The sequence below is a fragment of the Coffea arabica genome, chromosome 1e (assembly GCF_036785885.1).
Source record: "Coffea arabica cultivar ET-39 chromosome 1e, Coffea Arabica ET-39 HiFi, whole genome shotgun sequence".
Classification (NCBI taxonomy): Eukaryota; Viridiplantae; Streptophyta; class Magnoliopsida; order Gentianales; family Rubiaceae; genus Coffea; species Coffea arabica.
In genome coordinates this window covers 42,835,982-42,856,531 of record NC_092311.1, presented here as the reverse complement: position 1 = coordinate 42,856,531, position 20,550 = coordinate 42,835,982, and the positions used below count along the sequence as shown (strand labels likewise).

Here is a 20,550-nt window from a genome sequence, read left to right as displayed (position 1 = left end):
AATCATAAAAAGAAGCAACTATTAGAACCTTAAAACGTGCATAGCAGATACAACTGGAACTGAAACAAAGCCAGTTTTACTGCTGATCCTTCCTGATTACCTCCATTGGGAGGCATGGACATAAGAAGTCAAATTTTCTGGTGATTAGCCATAGAAAAAAGTTATCATTTCCAAGGATATTTGATTATGTGAATGGAAATTATGCAAAGGAAGTAAAATTATTAGACAACAGCTGCAGGAAAGAGTATGTTTTGCCCACCAATTTTGTAAATTGCATTGCTGTTCTCAAGTTCGTATGTGGACATATTTCGTTCCTCGATCTTTTTCGCAGTTTGTATGACTTCAACAATCTGGATGAACCATCTTGGTTTTTCAGTTAAGAACATGAGACTTCCCATGGCTAGTCCGAGCACTAATCCGCAACCATATCCCAGAACAACAGCTCTCCAAGCAAATCCATCAAAGAACTCTGGATCATATTGTTGCTCAGATCCGAATGGTGAGGCTGGTGGTGGTGCCCCTGTATTTCCACAATCTTTAGTCAATGGTGATCCACACAAGGCCAAGTTCCCTCTGTATGAATCATTCCCAAATGTATCAAAATGTCTTCCTCGAGGAATGAGTCCAATCAGATGATTTTCTGAAAGGTTTAAGAATTCAAGGAATGTCAGATTCAGAAGCTCCACAGGAATAGTTCCCTCAAGCTGGTTCCAAGAGAGGTCTAGACATTCAAGCTTATTCAAATTCCCTAATGGCCGGGGAATATGACCACTTAGATTGTTATGAGAGAAACTGAGTACGTATAAGAAGAGAATGAAGGGTTCCAATAATTTCTGGAATTCGTCCTTCAAATCTGCTGTTTGAGAAATCGATGGCTGTTCGATCTATCAGGACTCTTTCAAGACTATACTCCGTTCCTTTGATTACTAAAGTCAAGGAATGGATGTAATAATCAAGCTCATAGCCAGTTTCTTACATATATTCCCCACGGTGATCCCTTAAGCTTCTCATTGCTTCTAAGCTTTTGAAGAGTTCTGTAGGTAGAACACCTGTGAGCTCATTGCAGGATGCATCGATGATTCTCAGCTGCGGAAATGGGCTTTCAGTTTGAAAATTCCCAGTTGCTCCGTGAAATCGATTATGAGAACCTGTAGATTAGGTAGAGATTCCAACCAAATTGTGAAATCTATCATCAATCTTGTTGTTCCCCAAATGAAGGAGCTCCAGTTCTTCACAATGAGCTAAAGATCGTGGCAGTGGCCCTTGCAATTGATTGTTATTCAGCATAAGAATATTCAAAGAGTTGCCTTGTGAAAAAGTGGTGGGAATGGTGCCAAAAAGTCCATTGTTTCCCAAATCCAAAACGTAGCGCTTCTGGCTGAAGTTTCCCAAGCATTGAGGGATTGGGGTAACCAAATTGTTATATGACAAATCGAGAATGAAAAGAGAAGTTGAGTTACAGATAGAAGAAGGCATTTGACCCTGAAGTGAGTTGAAACTCATATCTAGATACAACAGATATTTGCACCGCAGTTGGTCTATGGTACCAGTCAAAAAGTTATGCGAAAGATTCAAGTAGAGCAAATTATCCCAAGTCTTGGACATGACCCAGCTTGGAATGTTGCCGTGAATCCTGTTATTTGAGAGGTCCAGAAATTTTAAGCTCTTTGAATTTCTAAGTAACTCTGGAAATTCCTTTATCTGGCAAGAAGACAATCCCAAGTGCCAGAAATCTGGATAGGAAATGCTCACATTGTTTGTAGTGTTCCATGGAGCTTCATTTTGAAGAGGGTTCTTTTGAAGCTTATTGAAGTCCACAAATACATCTTGTCCAACCCCAGCAAAATGGTTTGAAGAAAGGTCAAGGTAAGATAGGGTCGGAATAGTAAAAATTTATCTGGAATTTCCCCTAGAAGATAGTTGTCTTCTAGAGATAATTCAGTAAGTTGTGTAAGGTTGCCAATTGATTTAGGAACGACACCAGAAATTTGACAAGTTCCTAGATGCAAATAATTTAAGGACCTTATGCACCCAATTGAATCTGGTAGTGCAGCAGAGAAACTTGTCGTCGATAAGTCCAACTGCCTCATAGAATAAAAAATGCTGCAGTTTAATTTTGATAAACTAACAGTAAGATTCTCATAGCCACCTAACGAGAGAACTTTCATATTCGATAGATGAAATACATTAGCTGGTAGATTACTTGTTATTCCAGTATATGAGAGATCTAGATATGTCAAAGATGAAAAAAAATTCACCCTTAACTCGGATGAGATGTTCACTGACGAAAGCGACAACTCTCTTAAATGGGTTAAGTTTTGAAGCATCGCTTCAAAATTACTAGATTCATAGGTTAGATACGAGCAACCCATAGAATTACACAGGAGATTAAAAGAGAGATCAAGTGAAATTAGGTTGAAAATGTGTGATATTTTCAAAGCAACTTCGCCTTGAAAATTTGAATTTGAGAGATTGAGGTGGATCAAACTTTTTAGCGAGCCAAATCGCTGTGAAATCCGTGAACCGATGAAATCATTAAAAGCAAGGTTGAGGGCGTGGAGATGGAAAAGATGGAAAGGGAAGCGTTTGGATGGATGACTCCTTGAAGCTGGCCACAACTCAGATCCAGCCCAATTACACGACCGGTGAGGTTGTCGCATGTGACACCATCCCAATTGCAACAATCTGTGTCTGGTTTCCAATGTGTTGTCTTTGGATATGAGTACTGACCAAAATAATTGCAATCATGAGAAGTATCAGTTGATGTGCTATGCATTTCCTTAAACTGAAGCAGTGCGAGAGCCTCATCATGATCTTCCAAGAAAGTGAAAGTGATCACTTCTTGAGGTTGTAAAAGAAAGAAGAAAAGTAAGGTACTATAAAATGTTATCGGTCTCTTCATTATTGCTTTGATAAACTTTGTAACCGTTTATATAAAGGCGCGGGATTTGTATGGAAGAGAGGTATTTATTTGAAGTCCCACGGAGCTGCATGTTGAAGAACAGCTTAATTTCCACACCATTGGGAGACTTGGATATTAAAAGTCAAATATTCTAGAGATTAATTAGCACATTACCAAAAAATTTATTATTCCATGAGTATAAGTTCAATAATTAGTTAATTTAGTTAATACTTAACATCTTTACAGCAAGATCCATAATTGATGCATTTTACAAACCTACAAAGTTTGGAAGGTAATAATATATATTATTAGACAACAGGTGTAGAAAAAGTAGGCTTAATTTGCCTACTTTTGTTTTTTTGTTTTGTTTTTTTTTTTGTATGAACTTGTATTACCATGATATAAATTACTAATTGCTTGTTTGTTCATACTTGTCTCAGTTTTGGCTTGATTCTTTAATGAATGCAGTCATTCCTTCGAAAACAATGCCAGTCAAATTCATAAATACTGACGAAGTTAGAATGGCTTAAATTTTTTACAGACTCTTTGAGCAATCGTTCAATGACTAAGGCCAGGAAGACATTCTAGGAGCAATTTTCATCCTCATGTCGCTAAAGGTGCTCTTTGATTAACCAATATTCTCAAATTCTTGTATATATATATATATATTTTGCGGCAGATGATATTTCACCATGCAATTATATTAATTTAAAATTATTATAATTTTGTTCCATTTTGCTAAACTATAAGGAAAATGTACCCTACCTCATAGTAAAATCATTTAATAATATGTAATATGTTACTAGAGCAAACATATATTTCTGCTTAGCCAACGTGGGAGTTCTAATTACTTGCCCTTCTACATTATGATGGACACTATGCATTTTAAACTTGTTAAAAGTTTTCTCCACAACTATTTTTTAAAATCTAGTTTGTATTCTTAAAAATCACTGCTTTGGTTGGAGGGGAAAAATGAAGAGGATCACTGCCATAATTTCCATTTTTATTAACTTTCAATACCCAACTAAATAAACTAGGATACTTACCCTATTTCACATTTTCTGAAAAATTTCTTTTTATCAACCTTGAATCAAATTACAAACGAACAAGACACCGAAGTCTCTTTAAAGTTGAACCATAAAAAGTAGCAAGTAAGCATTAGAACTATTAGATTCCTCATTTTTCCTTGATCACATTTTTGTATATGTTGAATATTGATGTAGCATGTATATATATTCTCCATTCACTTTATTTTGTGCACAAATGGACCTGTTCTCTTTGGATGGCTGCTACCAGCACGCTACAGAATTCCTATCTAACCATCCATATATCCCTTTCATGAGTAATTGCTATAATTGCAATGAATTCTAAATCCTTTCAAAAGTCGTAGAATCCATATGAATTATCTGCTATCCTCATTAAGGCTTGAAAAGACGAATAACTGCCATATAATGTCCAGAAACTACAATTAATAGATTCTAATTTTTTCCACCATATATAGTAGTCATGGAACCAAGTGGCCTACCCATCTCAGTCATTTTGGATTAGCTTCCCTCATTAATGAGTATTATCTGGCTGTTGAACCTTTCATAGGCTCATATCTTGAATCGACTTCTTTTTGTTAATGAACAATAAATGGGAAAAAGAAATGATAAAAGAGATAGAGAAAGTCACTGAAGTATTCTGTCAAAGTTACTTTTTGTTGTGAAAGCTCTGAAGCCAGTCAAGCTGGTTCTCTGATTTAATTTCAGGTCCAATGGTGAATAAATTTTGCCCAAGCTTCTTCTGAGAGTTTCAGTTTCAAAGACGCGTATTGATTTTATGGATACCTGCAAGTCACTTATCTTCACCTATTCTTTCCCAGAAACTCTTGGCATTATAGAGGTTTGAGATTATTCAAACGTAATAATATCATTAGATAACAGGTGTAGAAAAAAGTATGTTTTGCCTACCATTTTTCAACAAACATGTATCAGCATACTATGTATTACCAGCATACTACCATAATAATGGAGTTGTTCTTTTAAACACAATGGTGGTCAAACTCAACCATCCTTAATTTCTGAATAGTGATAGTTTTTGTACTGATATAAATTTCTTGTAAAGTCTTTGGGCAATTGTTCCATGACAAAGTTGAGGAAGATGTTCTGAGAACATGTTTTTCTTCCTGCGGTCAATATCAGGGCAATTGAGAAGAGCAATTTAAAGCTTGAAAAGACACACATTATGTATAGTTGCCATACCATTCTTTTATTTGTCTACTAATTTTTTGGGAAAGTTTTCAAGAACTTTCAAAATGAATGTTTCCGAAATTATATAAGAAGTAGTCTGATGGTTGAATTGATTTAAATTTTTTTTTTTTTAGCAATTTTCACTGAACTGCAACACATTTCTGTTATTTGGCAATAAATTTTTGCAAAGGAATACTAGACAGCAATTGTTTTTTTTTTCATGGTCCTTTATTGAATGAAATCTATTTTAACACATTAAAGTGTAAGATAAAATTGTTACAAACATTTGTAAATAAAAATTCAATGGCATGATCAAGTAATAAAAGTGGGCTCGTAAGAGAAAATGCTAAGTAATGTAGAAATAAAAAATGTTAATTAAACTATTATAAACTTATTATTGTGCATAAACAAATTGTAATTAGAACAAATACCAGTAATTGATAATGAATAATTCTTTTGTCAACATAGCAATTCAAAGGGTCTTTTTTAAAAAAAAAAAAAAAAATACAGTAAGAAAGGGATAAGATTTAAAAAGCGGCAAGAAAAAAAGAGGATTAAAATCCAAGACCTCTAAATATTGAGATCACAACCTGACCACTAAAGTATCTTGTTAGAAGATAAAAGAAACTAATTATACATTTCTTTGGCACCAATCTCTAATTGAAGTAAATGTCATTCATAGAGTACAATTTCTGTTCAAAAGGCTTTCAAAGGAAAACTTTATATTGACTGTTCTTCCTTCTTCTACAGTAAGTTAGTCTAAAAAAAGATAGATCCTGGTAGTTTATAGACAGTGTCCAACTAGTGAATTGCCTATCAAAGCTTCCATGTAGTTATACTCTTCATGGTCCACGTAAATATACATTAGAAAAAGAAATTTTCCAAAAGAAAAAGATTCCTTTGTTCTTCTGAGGATGCAAATTGCCCAAAAAAAAAATAAAGGTAAATTGCCAGCTAAGTCTTAAACTACTACTAAAATTTTTACATCTCATCCGAGTAGAATCTTCTGTAGTACTAACTACATCTTACCCAATATACTGAACTAATTGATTATTGTTGTTTCATTAAATAGTGATAATTAAGGATTTAGGGTAAGTTTGGTCATTGTTGTAGGATAATCAAGAATGGATTGAAATTAGCCACTACTCTTAAGCAGTCTTAATTGTCCAGGTAATTGCATACAAGCATTTTCCGATTAATGATCCAGGAGATTTCCATGAATTTCCAAGTATCTTTATGGTCGCAACTGTTAAATAGATTTCAATACCATGCCAAAACTAATTCGTTGAGTACAAATGTTACCTCTTGTCAAAACTCTGCGCCAATTAAGTCCTAAGAATTCCCATTCAACTGTTATTGAATTGGGACCTTATTAGTGTTTTGATTCAAAAGTTATAACCCATGCATATTGGTTGGTCTGTTTTTCAGTGTTAAGCAAATCATATCAAAAATACTTTTTGGGCATTCCCAACATAAAATTCACGTCTTAATTACCCACCATTTATAGTCATTTATTACCCACTAGCTTGGTCTAGATCTTAAGATGACTAGTCCCTTTTAATCAAAAGTCTTGATTCCTCTTTTGTCAAAATTAAGAAAAGAATAAATCCCCCACATATATTCTTTGAATGAAAGTCTTGGCATGATAAAGAAAGGTTACATAAATAATTAGTTTCTCTAAAGCGTGAACGTTATTTGTAGGGGTCTGAAGATCAAATTCAAATCCCACAAATTGTGAGTTCATGTGTGGCTGCAATGTTGATTAGTGAATGTAAATATTCAATTAGGAATTATCAAGTCATATATATGCCAAATCTTTGATGTTTTTATAAGTGCATCTTTACACATGGAATATACATCTATAAAAATAAATTGCTGTGCTTGTGCATTTGCTGGTATTAGAACTTTTGGAGATTTTTAATTTTCGTTGTAGTCATCAAAAGAAAATTTCTTGTTGTCTTAAAAATATTGCTTAATTAATGACCTTAGTCATAGCACTGTCTTCAAATGAACAAAGATGAATTAATTCTGCTTAATTACTTTCGTTTATTGTACTTTCTTAAGATAATCAAAGAGAAGTTAAACAAATTAGTGCTCTTTGGTTATTATACAATTTGTTTCAGTTTGCTAAACTATAAAGAAAACGTACCTTGTCTATTTGTGAAATCATTTAATATGTAAGATGCTACCTATAGCAAAAGTATATCTTTGTTTAGCCAACATTGGGTTCTAATTATTGTGCCCTTTTGTATTATTATAGACACTTTGCACTTTAAACCTGTCAAAAGATTTCTACCCAACTATTTGTGCAATTAACAAAAGTGGAGTAAACAATGCATGATTTTAGTAAGAGGGGACTTAAAAGTGTTGCATATTCTATACAGGTAATAAAGTATATGTAATATCACTTTAAAAACACACGTGTGCATAATTTTTAAAAAAATTTTCTAATAGCGGAAGAGTTAGATTTAAGAAGGAGGGGGGGCGAGAAGGTTTTGAACTCAAAATCTTTACGTCTTGAGACGTATGTGCTACATCGTGTGCAAATGATTAGTAACAAATTGGAGCACTTTTTAAACCCAATTTGTTGATGAAATGCTCCAATTATCAAATCAAATTGGTACAAAGATCGATATTCCAAATGAGGAATAGTGATGCACAGGCACATATATGAAATTGTAAACGTAATTAACACATATATCTTTTAGATGCCATCAATTTTTTTTAACAAGGTATACGATTTCATGTTTTTAGTTTAATTCGAGAATAGGATTTGGGTTTGTAAACAACTTGAGTTAAACAAAAGAACATTGGCGTCAATTCTCGCTTGTAAGCACAAATACAATTTTCCTATTTCCTAATGCCACATATAAATCCCAAGAACAATATTGTCAAATTTTCTTCAAGATTGTCATGCCATCATCAGGTAAGCCAAGAACATATATATATATATATATATATATATATATATATATATATATATATATATATATATATATATTATTTTAGGCAGTCAAAAATAAATTGTTCGTTTGGCGAAGGCTGGATTTATCGACCATGAATACCTTGACCTACCTTAAAAAGTGAAAAAAAATTACCTAGGCCTAAGGAAGACCAGTGTCAAACCTATAATCACTTTTGAGTACATCCTATAGGAAAGATATTTCTATTTTGTGCCCTAAAGATACAGAATAAAAGGTGGAGCTAATTGTTTCAGTCAGCAAAAGTTTATACAAATTGCTCTAGTTGTTTGGATTTTTTAAGAAATATTTGAGTTTGTAATTCACCAATCATCTAAACATATTTTGAACACTAGATAAATTGGTGATTTATAAATTCAAATACTTTTTAAGAAATCTAAACAACTAGAGGGATTTGAGAACATTTCAAAATTTTCATCAAATCTTTCAATACAAATGCAGCCTATAAGAATACACACATTTATGAACATACATACGCTTGTAATTTGTTCGAATTACGTCACGTGTGAGATTTTAACGTTCTTTAGTCATTACAATGTCTTCAACTCGGTAAAGATGAGTTTCGCTTAACAAACTTTCTTTTGTTCGTACCATAAAAACAAGGTATTTAGTCCATATCCGAACAAAAAAGTATTTTGTCCAGAGGAAGAAAAGAGAAGTTACATTTATCAGTGAGATTTCCTTTTCTAACAAATATCATGACTTCCTTCCCGTTCTCAACGATATTGCGGGGACTGAAGTTATGTTGTAGCCCTAGTTCTCATTGTCAAATTTGATTGAATTCATGTCAACGTAATGTGATTGAATTCTTAATAAACAATTAGGGCTTGATGCCAACCCCGAAGATGATCAGTTAAAGATTCAATTACGTCCTTATTTGAAAAACTAAACACAACGGACCTATCTGGTTTAAGTAAAACCACAAAAGTATTACGTGGTCAAATGCGAAATAGACATGGAGTTTAAATGGATATTTAAATATCAGTACATTTCATATTTCATACTCTTTTTTCTTTTCAATTCATTGGAGACTCCAAACTTTATAAGAAGAAGAAAAAACGGTAAGACATAAGTGTTAAACTAAAGATCCTATGGTCAAATGGTTAATATCTCTACAAACTAAATTGGTTTTTGCGGAAAATATTTCATACTTCACATGTAATTCTAAAGTCTTTCTTGGGTAAATAAGTGTTTTGCGTCTGTTCTTCACTCTACATAAAATTACAGGGAAGTCAAGTGAGTGTTATTAAATAATAAGGGAATAGTGTGACAAAATGTGAAAATCATAGGAGGTTGAAATAGTAGCTTACTGTTTTTTTAGACAAAATTTTCATATCATGGGTACTGTGTATTGGGAGGAATATCCGGAGCTGAATTTGCAAAATCAATATCACTTAAGACATATCCAAGAATTTAGGAATTGAAATTGAAACTTTGCCTTCACAGCAGAGGAAGACTCGCTCTACGGTCTATGTCTATCATCAGTCAAAAAGCTATTGCTTTTGTACCGACAAGTGTGACTGCGCCTTCACTTCATCAAAGACCTGACGACAGTAGCTCATTTTCTCTAGTAAGCAATTAATCCTTCTAAAGTTGCTAAGCTGATCTTTGAAGGACGTACTAATTGTAGCCTATTATTCGAACAAGATAAGGATAGTTAAAAACTTTAGAGTTGTGCATAAATTAGAGCCGCTTAAGTTTGAATAGCTTTTACGGTTACTAGTGAATATTAAACCACACTTCATATGTGCAACTGATAAACAGAATAATTTTAAAATCTATGCTTGCACTTGAGTGGATTTAGAAACAAAATAATACAATTGTTCGAGAATAGTAAAGGGTTCAAAATGAAGAAGTTGAGACATATGAATAGTTTGAGTTTTGAATACCGTGGTGAATAATGAGGAGCGTACTAGAAAATTAGACAGATATAGAGAGCATAGTTTTTTTGTGTTATTTGCGTGTTTGTATCAAATTGAGTACAAATACATACATTATATGTTAAATTTCATATTGTACTCGTGTCACAATCTACTTATTAACGTTTTGTGTTATGTTTTAATCAATCTTACCAATTTGACATTTTAGGTGAAAATTACTAATGAAACGCCAACAAAACTGCACTAATAGTCAAAAACAATAAAATAGTATAAAATGTTACAAAATAATAGTCATGTGTAGGCCAAGAACAATTGAGCAAACAGCATCTTCATGTAGCAAAAAAATGTAAATTGATGAATGTAAGTATCGTAGCATGACTGGTTTCAGCACACTTGAAGACTTGCAAATCAATGAGATTACATGCTAGCTTACACGGGTTGTTTCAAGATTCGTGGGAAAGATAGCTTCTTGGAAGTTCCAAAGAAATGAATGCAAAATTAAAGTGTTTAATAACAGTGTGGCACCAATTACTCTAAAGTTTGACCAAAAAAAAAAAAAATGGAAAGGAAATTGGTTAGTCCTTACTTCTATCTTTATGTTTTATTATGGTGATCACAATTGAAATTCATCGAAGTTCTCAAGTTGTAAGCTCACACTCAACATGAAGTTAAAAAGATGCTTCCAAATTCAAAAGTGTTCCAAATTTTATTGACAAGGTATGATCTGTGTTCATTCACGAAAATTAAGTGAACACCTTGTAAGCATTCAAAGAAAAGACTACAACAACTTTGATCATTAGATAATTATATTCACGGTCCAGATTTTAACACGTAAGCAAGACAAGTACAAGAAACAAAACTTACCAAAAAAAAAAGTACAAGAAATAAAATACTCATAAATAAAAAAGACAAAACTAATGCTAATTTAATTTGTAAGAGAAAGTGTTTAAATGACTTAGACGAAAAAACTTGATTGCAATGGAAGAAAGAGCAAATGGCTAAATGAATAATAGCCCGTACAAATTTTGGTACATGATGACTCATGACTCCCTTTTATGTGTTAGTTGGGGCCAAGTGACCATTGGGTGCGTTTCTTGTTCCATTTCCCAAACTTGCGCCTCTTATCTCTTATATATATGTGTTGCAATAATTCCAAGACACCCAATCATCAAACAAATACATATGCTCAATCTAAGTTAATATAATAAAATACGTTTTCCATAATAATTAGCGAACAAAATCTTTTGCTAAGACATTTTAAAAATTATAGAGATACGAAGGAATTTTAGCAATTGCAGTCTTAGGTTAAATACACAAAACTTAGGCTATATATGTCGAACCACTACAAATTTGGTGCCGCTAGAAACTACACTCAAAGTACTAAATATCTCCAGAAGACATCATTTAGCGTTTCAAGCTGTAAAGCGCTTTAAATTAGACCTCAATTGAAGGTGTTTCCAGGACTGTTCTGCGCAGGTTGCAGTTTTCGGTCAATTTCGTGCAATTACTGGTGCTGACAGGAGGTGAATCAGAGCTTGAAAAGATCTATGAGTCTAGTTTCGATTGCAGCTGACGGCACTTAATTTGGACTTTTCTACACCAAGTTATAATCAATTTCTAAGGCTGCGCAAAGGTGACTGATAGCTACGGATTTGGTGAAACTCAAGGTGTTCTAGGTATTAAACATTATGAAATCTTCATAATTTCGCATATACAGTATGTGTTTATCAGGTACCTGGTTACAAGCTAGCAACAACATACATACAAAATTACTCCAATAGAACTACTTTGTATCTGTCCAATCTCATTTCTGGCAACCTGCAGTTACTATATTCAAGAAAACCATCCAGATTCTACAGCATTATCTTTAATTTTCAACTCATGAAACTTAAGAAGAGTTGGCTCTGTACCTCAGAGTCGACTGAAATCGGTAGATGGCAAGCTCTCTCCACTGTTCTCCAAGTCCTCTCGTATCTCCTTATTTCCTGATGCTTCAGACAAGAATGAAAGAATCATAAGGGAGTTTGGCGGTGGAATGAGATAGACATAGGCATTTTCCTTTTTGGCCCTCATGTTCTTGTTATAATTATAAAAGTTCCCCACTTAAAAGTGATTTTCTAATTCGGCCTCACAACTTTAGACATTTGGGTATTACAGCTGTCGTTAACATCCTACCTAGGCATCACATCATAGAGGTGTTTAGCACCTTTTGTCATGCCAAAAACTGTGGCAGAGGATGTGCCGATAGAGGATGCTGATGTTGAGTTTGTATCAAGTCCATCATTCTGCAGAATAATTGTTTCGAGTTCTTTCACCAGTTCACTCATTGTTGGACGATCTGCTGCTGATTCTTCCACACATTGCATTGCCAAATCTACAAATCTCACGAAGCCTACCAGATTGGCCGCGTTTCGAATTGCTGGATCCATCATGTTCCCTAATCCATAGCATTCTTCATCATTCTTGTCCATCGCCATTCTCACTTCGTGGACAATGTGCTTCCCCTTCTCAATAGGCAGTTTAGCTGTTACCAGCTCAAGCATAACCACACCAAAGCTATACACATCACTTTTGTTTGTCAATTTTTGGGTCATGTAATATTCAGGATCAATATAACCCTGCACCCATATAAACGATTATCGTTAATTGCTCACGATGGCAAAAGAGACAAAGAAAGGACCTTTGATGATGTATCTAAACATGGACATGATTAGGAGTTTTTATGGGATCAGGTAGCTAAAGAGACATCAAAACTCACCGGTGTGCCTTTAACTTGAGTAGATACATGGCCATTGGAACTGTCAGAACCAAGCTTGGACAAGCCAAAATCTGCAACCCTAGCTGTTAGATTTTCATCCAAGAGAATATTCCTGGTGTTGATATCTCTGTGGATTATAGGAGGGATGGCAAGCTCATGCAAGTAAGTCAATCCTCTAGCTGAACCAAGTGCAGCTCGAAGTCTCATTTTCCAGTCTAGATAAATTCCACTCTTCCCTGAAATCATTTATAATGTAAATAAAAATGCATCAAATTCTGCAAGCTGCCAAGTTAGGCATGTCTGAGACAGAAGTTTTTCTTAGTGGTCATTTCCTGATATGGGGTTAAAATTCTCAAAATTTCCTGATTTACGTATTAAGGGTTGATTTCAATGGTAACTAAGTCAATTTCTTTCTGTTTAAGATTAAAAGAAGGAAAATTGGGAAAATATCTTCATTATTTCGCACTTTAGCTATAGGTTTACACTAAGATAAAGTACAATGAAACATTCAAAATGGTAATTAATCTATTCGATCCTTATCTAATCTCTAGTTGATAAAAAGTTTAAATTAAAAAATAGATCAACTCGCTCCAACACTCCCCCTCAAATTGGTGTATAGATATCATACATGCTCAACTTGCTAAATGAGTTGTAGAAGTTTTTAATTGGCACAGCTTTTGTGAGTACATTAGTCAGTTGATCTTCAGACTTGGCAAACGGAAACAGTGTCACCTTATCTTTAAGATTTTGTCTAATGAAGTGCTGATCAACCTTTACATGTTTAGTTGGTCATGTTAAACTAGATTCTGAGAAATGTCAATGGTTGTTTTGTTATCATGAAACAAATCTATTTCAGAAGTTTGAGCATGCCGTATACCAGTAAGCAGCTTCTTAAGCCAAAGAAGTTTACGCACCCCTTTGGTCATCCCTCTGAACTTAGCTTCTACACTAGATAAATCCACCACCTTCTGTCTCTTACTTCTCCATGTAACTAAATTGTCACCCATTAAGGTAAAGTAGTCTGAAGTGGATTTTTGATCAGTATGGTCTCCCGACCAATTGGCATTGTATTGCTTTCAATTTTGAGATGATTATTCTTAGAAAATAGAAGTCCTTTCCCAGATGAACCCTTTAAATATTGAATGATCCTGATCATAGTTTTCATATGCCTACCACTAAGAGAATGCATGAATCAGCTGACAATACTAACATATGTTATACTGTTGGATAAGTATGTGATAGATAAATTAGCCTACCAACTAATATCTAATATCTTTCTTTGTCAGTCAGCATTTGATCAAGATAATCTCTGAGTTTGTAGTTCTAGATAATCGACGTGTCTACTAAGTTGCAACCTAGTAGTCCTACAAAAGATCGAGTACAAACTTCCATTGAGATAGGAAGAAGCTCTGCTTTGATCTTGCCATTTTAATGCCTACAAATATTTGACTTTCCAAACTCTAAATTTCAAACTCAGCTAATAATTTGTCTTGTAGCTTAGAAATCTCCTTTATGTCATTACCTGTGATAATCATGTTATCGACATAGATAATCGGTGCTGTCACTTTCTCAAGCCTATGTTTCAAAAATAAGGTGTGGCATACATTACTCTATGAAAATCGTATTTTATTATAGCCAAAGTAAATTGGCCAAATCAAGTACACAGTGACTATTTAAGTCCACAAAGCTCTATGCAATCGGCACATAATGTTTGTCTTTAGAGTTGTGGAATACTTAGGTGAAATATCCATATACACATCTTTCTTAAAATCACTATGTAAAAAGGAATATTTTACATTGAACTGATGAAACGGCCAATCTAGATAGGCTGCGAGGGACAATAAAACTCTAATGGTGTCCAATTTTGCCACTGGTAAGAAAGTTTCTTGAATCAATGCCATATGTCTATATGTACCGCCTTCACCACAAGTCGCACCTTATATCAGTCGATTAATCCATCAGCTTTGTACTTGATTAAGAATACTCATTTGCACCTCACAATCTTATTTCCTTTTGGTAGTGAAACAAAGGTCATGTGTCATTTTTTTTCACAATGCTGACATCTCATTTTCTATAGTTTGGGTCCAATTTGGATTTATGAAAGCGGCATATAGTCTATTTGGAATATAAGCTAATGACACACTTTGTACAAAGATATCCAGAGGTTCAGACATCCTATGAGTTGAAATATAATTTAGGAAGAAGGTGTAGAAATGTTGAGGCATGCAAGTGAGTGATTAGATTTTGTAAAAACCTGATCAAGTTACCAGAATTAAAAGTCAAAAAAAAGAATGCAGTCAACATAATCTGTTTCAAGTGAGTGAATCCTAGTGATAATGCTTCAGTCAATATAGTCTGTTTCAAGTGCAGGCATGCATTGAACAAAAAAACCATTTGGTTGTTTATCTTCTACATCTTGTATCCGTGCCATCGAGGAAAATTTCAGTCAGTAATCTTCCTGCGTAAGTATAATCTGGTGACATGAAAGCAAACGTACCTGATAAACTCTCCCTCAGAGTTCCGTTAGGCATAAACTCATATACCAACATCTGTTCACCTTGTTCAAAACAGAATCCAACCAAGCCAACGAGGTTCTTGTGATGAACTCGTGACAGCAACTCAATTTCAGTTTTGAATTCATGTCCACCTTGCTTGGAGCCTTGTTGTGATCTTTTGATAGCAACAAATAGTCCACTTGGGAGCATCCCTCTATAGACCTAAGAATCCAGAAATGCAACTGAGTTGAAACTGAAGAAAATTTTTAGATGCAAAATCAAAATATATGACAGCATACCTTGCCATAGCCACCAGAACCGATCTCATTTTTCTCAGAAAAGTTATTAGTTGATTTCTTCAGCTCATCGTAAGAAAACCAACGAGCTCCTTTTAGTTGTGGTGCTCCCCCACTGTCCTTGCGACTTGGAGCCCAAGATGCTGGTCAACATGTTTCAGTTATAGCACATTCATAAACATAATAAAGAGTAGTAAGCTATAGCGGACAGGTCATACCAAATGGTTTACTTAATTCAACAGCTCTTTCAGCCCGTCTCTTTTGGCGGACAGCATAGATGCCTAGGCAAATGAGCAACAATCCCAGAATGACGCTGCAAGCAGCTATCGCTGTAACAATTGTTTTGCTTATGGCATTTTTACGTTCAGCTGCAACACCTCTTTTGTTAGTAGTTTGTTCATTCATGAATTCAAAAACAAATGACAGTTAGACAAATTATTAGCCTTTTATACCACCGAAAGTGTAAGGAAATGGCCTGAAGTAGAAGGACCCAAATTGCTCTGGAGGCATGAAAATGTAATAATTTAAAGCAAATCCCATCCTCTGGACCTCTGACCTATTGAAATACTCTCCTACGGATGGAAAAAATGCCAAATGCACCTGAAGCAAGTCGTCAACATTGAAGAATGGTTTCTGCAGAGAAACTGAGCCAGGAGTAAGGTTTAACTTCGTCCACAGGCTAATTTCCAACTGGTGAAATAGAGTATAATTAGACAACTCCCTGGAGGATGGCGCTCTGAAGTACATTGTTCCCTCATATGGATGAGCACATTCACAACTCTGTGGACTGAGTTTCTTATCAGCAGGGCAGGATGTGCTTGCACAATTAGCCAGGCTCGTACAATAGGGTGGAAGTGGTTGCATATCCTCACAGTAATTGGTCTTTGCAAGATCTGCGCTGCAGACTGGGTTTCCTGCTAGCAATCTGTTTTAACATGGATGACAGATATGAACGCTAGTTGGACAAAAAGATGGAAAGTTGTTTCTTGGCATAAAAAAAGGTTAATATAATATTGTCTCACATCGGTGTATTGTCATAACCAGAACCAAGAGCAGCGAAGGCTATTTCATTGTTCTCCAAATCAACAACTTTAAGTTGCTGACCAATGGTTCTGCCCATATCCAGTGTCTCGTTAAATGCATTGTTTCTCAGTTTGCTGTAAAAGTGTTGACATGAAATGAATCGGTATAATCGTATTACTTTTATCTTTTAAAAGATAAAATAATATGCTTTACTGTTCAAAGCGTGCTGATTCAAACATACACTTGTTGAATTTGAGGTAAAGCGAAGAGTTTCTGAGGCACTGTTCCCTCAAGTGATCCGTATTCAGCAACCCTGACAGAATTGCAACTTTGAAGCATAAGATAGATCCAGGAACAGAATAATTCATCTTAAGCTTCTCATTAGGATCTTAATAATACTCACAAGGTTGTTAGTGACTCTAATATACCGAACCAGTCTGGAGCTTGCGATTGTTGAAAAGAGTTGTTGCTCAAGTCCCTGTGAAGGGAAACAAAAGCATAGAGTTCACCTTCCAAACAAAAATCGGGAGCATAAAATTTGATTGTGGAGATTATTCAACCATCACTTACACGTAGTTGAGGTCTTTCATTCCGGTCAAGTCTGGAAATGGACCTGATAACTGATTATGTTCTAGGTGCCTAGACGAAAACGAAAGTATGAAAGAAGGCATTTCAATTTAGCATCCAATGGTAAAATTGAAGAAAAAATAATGCTTCTCCAAATTTCAAGAAGAACCAACAATTCCGTCAAATTCGTGAGATTTTTGAAGTTTAATGGGACATTGCCAGTCAGGGCATTTCGATCTAGCCTCCTGTTCTCCGTTACAGAATTTACACCAGAAAATAGTTAGAATGAGAGGCCAAAAAAAAAAAAAAAGAAAAAGAAAACTCAGTCCATCCAAAAGGGAGATCGAATGAAACAGTTTGAGAATACTCACAGAACCTCAAGTGTCTGAACATATCCTAATGTTGAGGGGATTCCTCCGGTCAAGTTGTTACCATTAAACAGTCTGCCATAAAGAATGGCAAACAATAAGAAGAAGAAGAAGAAAAAGGAAAAAGGTCATAAATCAGACCTGAAGACTGATTGTATCCAATGGTAACTTACACATGTATAAGTACCATTTCTGAGCTGAAAAGTGTGCCTGGAATTTGGCCAGAAAGCTGGTTATTGTTGAAATGGCTGCAAAGATATGAAGATCAAACTCTTATCCCTGAAGAAAATCGGACAGGAATAACTGAGTTAAAAAAGGAATTGTACTCACAAGTGTTGTGCCTTTTTTAGGAGGTCCAATCCTGGTGTTTCAGTCAGAGATGAAATAGGTATTGATCCTGTCAACTGATTATCTGCTATATCAAGACAGTATAAGTTGGAAAGCTTTCCCAGCGATGGTGGTATCTCTCCAGTGAAGTTATTTATGTTAAGTGCCCTGTCATGGAAGATGAAGCAGAGATTTAATTGAGATCAGCAAATCCTCATATAAGTCCATGTATAATGCCATGTTTTCATGCTGTTGTCTCAAGATACTTACAGGAAGGACAATTGTGCAAGATTCCCTAGTTCACTTGGTATATTTCCATTGAAGCTACATCCAGTGAGGATTCTGAGCAACATAGGCGAAAATATTGATTAAAAAAAATACTTCCTTCGTAAATATGTTCCTGGAAATAGTTTCCAGGGATCAAAATTTGATGTAGGATTTTGTCAGATTGATTACAATATACTCAAATTTTGCAAGTCTCCTATTCGTGGAGAGAGTGGACCAGTGAGACCTCGGTTGAATGATAGATCCCTGAAACAATATTTAGAAACGTGAATTGAATGAATGCAAAGTTAAAAACTTTGTAAAATTTTGTGCTTGATCAGCTGAAATAGCGAGAGAAACTTACATGGACGTCAATTCAGTGAGTCCTCCAATATCACCACTGAGTTTACCTGATAGTCCCATAGCTGATAATAGCCTGAAGTATCAATGCACAGTGTGAGGCTACAGGCATAGATTTTTTAGGCTATCAAAAGACCTCAAAGGGAATACCATCATGAATTCGTGATAGCCTGAAAGAGTAGACGAACTACTTACAATTCAGTGACCCTTGAGTAGTTGTTACAGGAGACTCCTTCCCAAGGAAATCCACAAGGATCATCTGACTTGCCCCAACTTGGTGGTGTGTTTTGCCACTGATCTTTCAAAGACAGAAGAACAGTAACTGCAAGAATTTGTATCCACTTAAGATCAAAAGGACTTTGCAAGCATAGAAACTACGTAATCAAAGAGATGGTACATTTATGAGACTCCATTAACGAAAAGTACATACTAGCAAGAATTAATAGGCTGCCAAAAATTGTATTTGTTTGGGCCAACTGGATGGGGGAAAATCAGGCAGAAAATTCAGTGATGAAAGACTTCAAATTGTCTTTACATAGGTTACTGGAGCAGGAAAGGTGAAAAAATGAGGTTCCTATGATGCCTTTTTTTTATTTTCCCTTTTTGGCATAAAGTTGTGGCCTGGTAGTTCTTTCATTCATTGGTTTCATTACCATTAGCTTAATCTCAAAATAATCCAGAGACAACTATTTACCATGATCATGGAATTCCAGAGTTGATTCATTAGTTCAGACTTTAATTGGAACTCTAAGGTCAACCTTTTCTCAACTTTGTAGTTTATACTGTAACTAAAGTACTCATGCGAGAAGCAACAAAGAAGCAAAAATCAAGGAACATGATTTCTCTTTCCCTACGCCCCAACTCAACCATTTTTCTTGATCCAATCTAAGAAATGGAAAGCATAGAATATCTAGCTAATAACTCTTTCCTACTTTCCCTTCCCCCCTTTCCCAAACTGCAAAAAACTCTTTGCATACATATAGACCATAATCCCATAAGAATAGCTACATGTGAGGCTGTCATGCGTTTCAAAGACCCTGGCTGATTCAAAGCTTGAAAATTTTGTATCCAACTCGGCTAAATGCATCTTCCTGCTTGAACTTCAAGAAAACTAATAATTTATTTGTTTATAAACTCTACTATCTACTACAAGCTAGTAGTTGTATTCTTGATATATATTATAGTTCAAATCGATGTTAAAATGTAAAAGCTACAATGACATTTTTCATGAAGAATGATGAGGCTAGTTCACTCTTTACACCAACAAAAGTACTGGATTTGGACGCAAAGTGTATCAATAAAGCAGTCCAACCAAAAGTGCAATCCGATGTAATCAAATTGGATAAGAAATGCCTGCAATTGTATACTGTGATATTCTTGGAAAAGCATGCAGCACGAGACTAGCACATTACCATCGCGAGGATCTGTGTTAGAGAAGATCCCACGACATCCTGCAGACATCACTAAAAAAAGGAGGAGGAGCCGAAGGGCTGCCATTGCTGCACTCCCTCCTTCAATTCTCTCCAAACTAGCTATTCTTCAATTAAATGACCCTCTACTTCAATCCTCGTTAACTCAACTTCATGCAGAACATGGCTTAGGAAAATGAACAAGAGTCTTTATTTTTCTTGAATCTGATCTCTCTCGAGTTGTGGTAGTATTCTTGTGGATGCTTGGTTGTTTCTTGACAACTGTGCTAGAGATTTCTGCCGACCTGGAGCGTTTAAGCACGCACCCTTTTCTTCAGGTGGGGTGAAGTGTGAAGGTGAACAACAATGATGATGACTTAATTAGTCCAAGAACCATCAGCTCATCAGAAAAAAAAAATGTTAGCCAGTAATTTGGAGAAGGTTGTAAAAAGTTTCTCTTAGATGTAGATCAAGGTAATAGTGAAAGTATGTGAAAAAAGAGAAAAGTGAAAATTTTGACTATAAATGTTTAATTCTACTATTTATTATTATGCATGAGAGCTCAAACTTGAAAGCAGTGTGTGGAATTAATCATCAGCCAACATTGTAATTTTAATGGCCTGTCCTTGAGAAAATGATTTACCATGTAAGGTCCAGTCCTTGAGAAAATAATTAATCATCAGCTAACG

The 20,550-nt window shown here is 35.0% G+C and overlaps 2 protein-coding genes across 5 annotated transcripts; both read right to left on the bottom strand.

Annotated features, from left to right (window-relative positions):
* Window positions 1-221: 221 nt before the first annotated feature.
* On the bottom strand, window positions 222-1,503 carry LOC113741542 (receptor-like protein 33). The gene is made up of 3 exons (XM_072071502.1): window positions 1,174-1,503; window positions 977-1,086; window positions 222-792 (listed from the first exon to the last, which is right to left on the bottom strand). Exons 1-3 carry the CDS (start codon window positions 1,501-1,503, stop codon window positions 222-224), a joined length of 1,011 nt encoding a protein of 336 aa, XP_071927603.1.
* Window positions 1,504-9,465: 7,962 nt separating this feature from the next.
* LOC140004595 (leucine-rich repeat receptor protein kinase HPCA1-like) lies at window positions 9,466-20,200 on the bottom strand. Of its 4 annotated transcripts, XM_072056533.1 has the most exons (21): window positions 19,865-20,200; window positions 18,648-18,774; window positions 18,457-18,528; window positions 18,285-18,359; window positions 18,099-18,170; window positions 17,832-17,996; window positions 17,675-17,749; window positions 17,505-17,576; window positions 17,307-17,378; window positions 17,137-17,205; window positions 16,970-17,044; window positions 16,808-16,879; window positions 16,566-16,700; window positions 15,996-16,468; window positions 15,762-15,911; window positions 15,547-15,686; window positions 15,250-15,469; window positions 12,753-12,988; window positions 12,201-12,612; window positions 11,905-11,985; window positions 9,466-9,745 (listed from the first exon to the last, which is right to left on the bottom strand). In XM_072056533.1, exons 1-20 carry the CDS (start codon window positions 19,947-19,949, stop codon window positions 11,906-11,908), a joined length of 2,877 nt encoding a protein of 958 aa, XP_071912634.1. In that variant the 5' UTR covers window positions 19,950-20,200; the 3' UTR covers window positions 9,466-9,745; window position 11,905. The 4 variants fall into 4 exon arrangements, with proteins under 4 accessions (XP_071912634.1, XP_071912639.1, XP_071912644.1 ...); XM_072056538.1 differs by lacking the exon at window positions 9,466-9,745 and having other exon boundaries at window positions 11,646-11,985; window positions 12,170-12,612; XM_072056543.1 differs by lacking the exon at window positions 9,466-9,745 and having other exon boundaries at window positions 11,646-11,979; window positions 12,170-12,612.
* Window positions 20,201-20,550: the final 350 nt, after the last annotated feature.

Excerpts from the sequence above, each read along its gene's own strand:
- LOC140004595 (XM_072056533.1), bottom strand. The coding sequence starts at position 19,949 with ATGGCAGCCCTTCGGCTCCTCCTCCTTTTTTTAGTGATGTCTGCAGGA. Across the intron at positions 16,701-16,807 it reads TTACCTCAAATTCAACAAGT|CAAACTGAGAAACAATGCAT; the intron begins GTATGTTTGAAT and ends ACACTTTTACAG. Across the intron at positions 16,469-16,565 it reads GGTTATGACAATACACCGAT|ATTGCTAGCAGGAAACCCAG; the intron begins GTGAGACAATAT and ends ATGTTAAAACAG.
- LOC113741542 (XM_072071502.1), bottom strand. The coding sequence starts at position 1,503 with ATGAGTTTCAACTCACTTCAGGGTCAAATGCCTTCTTCTATCTGTAAC. Across the intron at positions 1,087-1,173 it reads ATGATAGATTTCACAATTTG|CTGAGAATCATCGATGCATC; the intron begins GTTGGAATCTCT and ends CCATTTCCGCAG. Across the intron at positions 793-976 it reads GATCACCGTGGGGAATATAT|TTTCTCTCATAACAATCTAA; the intron begins GTAAGAAACTGG and ends ATACGTACTCAG.